Genomic DNA, 5,113 nt, shown 5'->3' on the forward strand with positions numbered 1-5,113 from the left:
GATGAAAGAGCTTGTGTTGAGGCCATTCAAAAAGCTTTGTTTCTTAAAACTGTAATATTATCCCCATTCCTTTTACTTGTTAAGTATTATGAAGGTTAAATTATAGGAGTCTCACTATACTAAAGGTTTTCCTCAACTCAGGTGTCTGTAGGAGAGAGAGAAACTGATGCAAAGGACTTTTGATGTGGTAGGGATGAAAGACAGTGGATCTTCAGCAATCAGTAGTTCCCAGGGATGGCTCATATGGTTGAGAAGCCAGTAGGGAATTTAGAGATTGGGAATTTTAGGTTTATAAATTGTAGCTTTTTGTTAGAATGAATTTTGTTTTTCTGCACGTCTTGGCAGATGTGAGTGTGGATTTGTATGTAACTGGGAAAGTGATATAAATGATATCCATCATACAAAGTCTTATGTAAAAGCATGATATTAGGTAGTATATAAATGATAAATGTATTATAAGACATTGTATAATGTGTACATGTTATATATACGTTACTGTATAAATGAAATGTATCATCTGCTTCCACCCAAGCCTCTGAGGCCCATTATGTAAAATAGGGTGGAATTTATTCCTTTCTGGGAATAACTTTTCCTGAAAAGCGCAAGTTTCCACTGTGTTCTCCATGTTAGTGCAGCTGGCAGCTGGATTCACATGGGACTCACCACAGGAGGCAGTGGCAGCTCCACAGCTCCATCGCTGTGGGGCCCTGGGAAGCCTTTCCAAGCGCTTCCCCACAGGGACACGGGGAGGGTGCTGTGGGTCAAGGTGGACACTCTGCTGTTCCCTTGCTCTGTCGGGCCAGCAGTCGGCAGAGCAGCAGTGGGGCAAATGGGACTCATGGAAGCCTTGGGGAAGCTGGCTCCGTGGGGCAGCTCCAGGAGCCGGCCACAGGCTCATCATGCTGGAATGGGATGCAGTATGGGGGAGGCTTTACTGCAAGATGCCCTCCAATGGGTGAGGGGTGGGGAAGGATGCAGGTGTCTGGGGGAGCAGCACTTGTTCTTGCTTTAGGGACATAGCTACAGGCACAGCTGAGGATGTGCACTGGCAGTGACATTGAATAAATGACTCTGCTTCGCCCCCAACCCAGGGCAGCAGAGAGAGGCAGACACTTTGCTCCGCAGAATGAGTGGAGTTTCTTCCTAATTCCTTCCTTCTCCCACCTGGAATCTTCCTATGTTTCTGTCTGTAAAAGACAGGAAAGCTCCCGTCAGTTTCTGTCACTGATTATGTTATGAACATATTAAAAAAAAAAATATTAAGTGCACTGTTGAGTCAGTTTAGCCTTCAGTTATTAGTGAGTCAGGAGGGTCACAGTTACAATGTTGTTGAGGATCTCATTAATGGAAATCATTGCTTTGTTAATAATCATTTGAGTGCTTTGGTGTTGTCATTTGATGACTCCTATGCCAAATTAAACTTTGTAATGAGAAGGCTCTGACATCTTATTTAAACCTCTGACATGTTTTATTCGGTTCTCTGGGTTTCTTGGCGCAAGTATGAAATGGCTTATCTAGATTTTAAATGATTTGATATTTACAACTGTCCAGGGTATACGTGTAAGGACAGAACTAATTTTATTAAATGTGGAGGTAAGTATCATGTTAGTGAAAAGAAATTGTCAAACCATTAAAAACTGTTTTTTTTCTCACTCCTGCAGAAAATTTATTAAAATCAAGTCATGCAGCAAGCAAGGCTATTTCTCCTGAGATGGGATAAAAGATAATTCTGGATGACTAATGCCTTCTGTTTAGTGGCTCTTTCACACAGGCAACTCTCACAAATCATTGCTGCACCTGTGTAAAAAAACCATGTTCTCTCTTCTGGTTCTGTTTAATTCTGAAGAGGATAAAATAGGTTCCATTTCTATGGATTTTGATAACACATCTGAATTATAATTGCCTCCCCAAGTCTATTTTCAAGGAAAGAGTTGGGTTGGTTTTTTTATTTTTCCAAGAACAAGCCTCATCTCTCTGACAGTATCAGTGTGCAATACTAATTCTGGGGCATATCCTTTTTTTTGCACCCAAGCAGTGCAAAAAAATGCATTCTCTCAGATTGCACTGAAAGAAAACAACTTGGAGAATCTGTATCTCACGATACTTGGGCTCTCTTACCACCCTCTACAATTTACAGTAGCCTCAGGGGTATTGGAGTTGACATAAGCAAGGACATACCTAGAGCTGTTGCAGTGCTCTGAATTTGCTGGAGTGTCATGATTTCCTTTTTTATGCAACTCTTTTCTATGCACAGTCATGGTGGGAATGAATGTGGCAGCAGTGTCCTTGCAAAGAGTCATGAGGTTAAATCTTCAGTGTTTCTGGTACTTGGTCATTAAACAGTGGCAGATACTTAGCACTTCCATGATGCACCACAGATAAAACGAATAATTGGTCAAGGGATAGAGATTTTTTACATGTATTATGGTTCTTTTTTCCTGCGTGAGGCAGGAAAAAATAAAATGTATCTGTAAATGTAAAAAATTAAATAATATTTAATAGCAATCAAAATATAATTTAATGTGTATAGTGTGTTTTCAGAAGTGGTTATGCTTCTCTGAGGATTATAGTCTCTTAAGGACTTCAAGAAAATTATTGAAGAATGGGAAATGATTGTAACAGCTGTGGTTTTCTAAAGGAGCTTTTCCTGACAGGAGGTTAGGAAATGGTTCATTACTATTTCCCAGATCCCAGGTAGTTATGGGATAGTATTCAATGACAATATTACAGTTTTACCAGTTACTTGTTTCCACAGTTGTTTCATGACATAAACAAACCTTAGAAGTGGTGATTAGGTCATTATTATGATTATGTTATAATTTTGTTCTGCATGTTAATTAATGTTCATATTAATAAATAAAATGTTCATATTAATAAAGATCAATAAGATATTTTATAGCTCCCAGTATGTTATTGGTTGCGAAATGTTTGGTTTTACTCTCACTTTGGTTGCCAGGGTAAATGAGTGATCTAAAATTGTTGACCTCTTCTCCCACTCCAGATGGTAGTGTTGTTTTGAAACCCTAAAGATACAGCTGTTTCATTTTTCCATTTCCATAACAGTGTGCCAAGCATCCCCAGTTACAGCTCCAGGGATGAGTTCTTTTCAGGATTCATGACAGATCTGCATTTTTACAGATACTGATTGTAGTTGAAAAAGCAACAGAAAAAAATATTTTACAAACAGCTGAATGGGGCCAGTGGGAAAACAGCTGTGCCATGATTAATTTCTTGATGGCCTTATGTCACAATAGAGGAGGCAGCTGAATGCCAGAGGGAAGAATGTCCAAAAGGTGCTTTGCTTCTGGGTATTTGCTCTTCCTGCAAAGGGCGAGGAAATTGCATGGCAGCTGGACAAAGGCATTGGGTCAACATTCTGCCACTTAGTGTTGGAGGAAATGGTGCAGGTTCAAAGTGTTAAATGAAATGGCAGTTTGTTTCTTTACTGTTTCTCCACATTAGGCCAAATACCTCATTAGCAACCTATATTTTAGATTTAGGCTGATGTCAGGCTTTGTCTGTTAAAATATGTTTACATGATAGTATAGTCACAGGAAGCACACAGTGAGACTCATGTTTATGTGTGGAAACTGTTTACCTACAAAAGTTCAGAGGAAGCCTCTGTCATTCTCTTGTACAGACAGTACCATGGAAAGCACAGGCTGTTCTTTTTGTCTGCATTGATGCAACCAACAGGCAACATAAGGCACTTCTTCAGTTGTACCTAAGAAAGTACCCAGTTAGAAAGAAAGGTCACACCAATGCTTTTTTCTCTTCTTTACAGTCAGCTAGGGATGCTGTTTTGATCCTGCAGTCACCTGGAACAAACACATTGAAGATAAGAACACTGTAATCATAACATATGCAGACCTGAAAGGGGTAAAGCAGATGCTGTTTACTGACAGCTAAAACACATCTGAGCCCATTCCTTGAAATCTGCTGAAATTAAGAGGAAATGGCACAGCTTTCTGAAAGAGCAAAATCAAGTTGATTTTAGCGACCAGTTGAGTCTGACTATGCAGAAGCAGAGCTCCAGAAAACAGAAATGCAACACAGAAAGCAGTGAATGAAATTAGTAGATGATGGCGATGCACATCCCAAGTGGGTAACTCCCTTTTTTAGAGGAAGCATATTGCACATCTCACTGTACTGCTTTCAGAACCTGGCTGCCAGTGTAAAGCAGATGGCTGCATTCTTGGATTCTCACCAACAGCTGAACAGATCCAGGCCATTGCAGGAAGGCACACTTTCCAGCCAGTGAGTGTTAAAGCTCAGGAGACTCATGGTATTGTTGGCTTCATTCTTTTCCATGAAGGTAAATTTGTTTGTGTTTTGCCAGAGCGGTGAATGCCAGAGCGGTAGCTCTTTGTCTTGGGAAACAGGAATTTGGATCAATAAATGGTTAGTAATTATGTATAATTTTCAAGGCTGGGTGTTGTTTAAGAAACACTGATTGTGCTACAGAAATCTCAATTGATTTCACCCAAGGGCCAGTACCATTCAGTAAAGCCCTGTATAACATGATTAGCAGAAGTGCCCTACAAGTAGCACACCCTCCGTTGTGGATTGCAGTAAGCACCAACTAAAATAAAGAAGAGTTTTATCTTGGTTTCTTCTACTGGGGATAGCCAGTAGACTGAGTGCCTCCACAGATCTTTCTTGGGTTTTCTACATAACCCTCAGGATTGCCTGTGGACCTCAGTCAACTCACAGAATCCAGATGCTCTAGAGATTGATCTATGCTTTTTAGGCATGGATCAGGCTAGAACCTCAGACAATCCCCAACTATGGGCTCTCCAAAATCTAGATTAAAGGTACCTTAGATCAGTGTCTGGTTGCAACAAACAAAGCTCTTGCAGTTAAAAGCCACTTTTGATCTTTCTGGGTTGATGTCACAGCTGCTGGTCACCTTTTCTAGTCTTCTGCAGCTGTACAAGATATATGCCAGAGCTATGAAGACAGACCAGTAACTTCCCGTGGTTGCTTTATGTTCACATTCTATTGAAGACAAGAAACATAATGCAAATTTGTGTATTCTTCTGTCAGAGATTTTTTTCTTATGGGAAAAAAATTATTCTGAAATATGATAAGAGAGAAAAGTTAGTCTTTTGTT

General features: G+C 40.1%; 1 protein-coding gene across 1 annotated transcript; it reads left to right on the forward strand.

Annotated features, from left to right (window-relative positions):
* The first annotated feature begins 829 nt into the window (after window positions 1–829).
* On the forward strand, window positions 830–4,347 carry SULT6B1 (sulfotransferase family 6B member 1). The gene is given in 5 exon segments (XM_066180298.1): window positions 830–955; window positions 1,859–1,930; window positions 3,002–3,126; window positions 4,123–4,193; window positions 4,196–4,347. Coding segments are annotated over 5 exon segments (546 nt in total).
* The last annotated feature ends 766 nt before the right edge of the window (window positions 4,348–5,113 follow it).

The sequence above is a fragment of the Chamaea fasciata genome, unplaced genomic scaffold (genome assembly GCF_029207755.1).
Source record: "Chamaea fasciata isolate MVZ Bird 193981 ecotype frontalis unplaced genomic scaffold, bChaFas1.0.hap1 SCAF_3, whole genome shotgun sequence".
Taxonomy (NCBI): domain Eukaryota; kingdom Metazoa; phylum Chordata; class Aves; order Passeriformes; family Sylviidae; genus Chamaea; species Chamaea fasciata.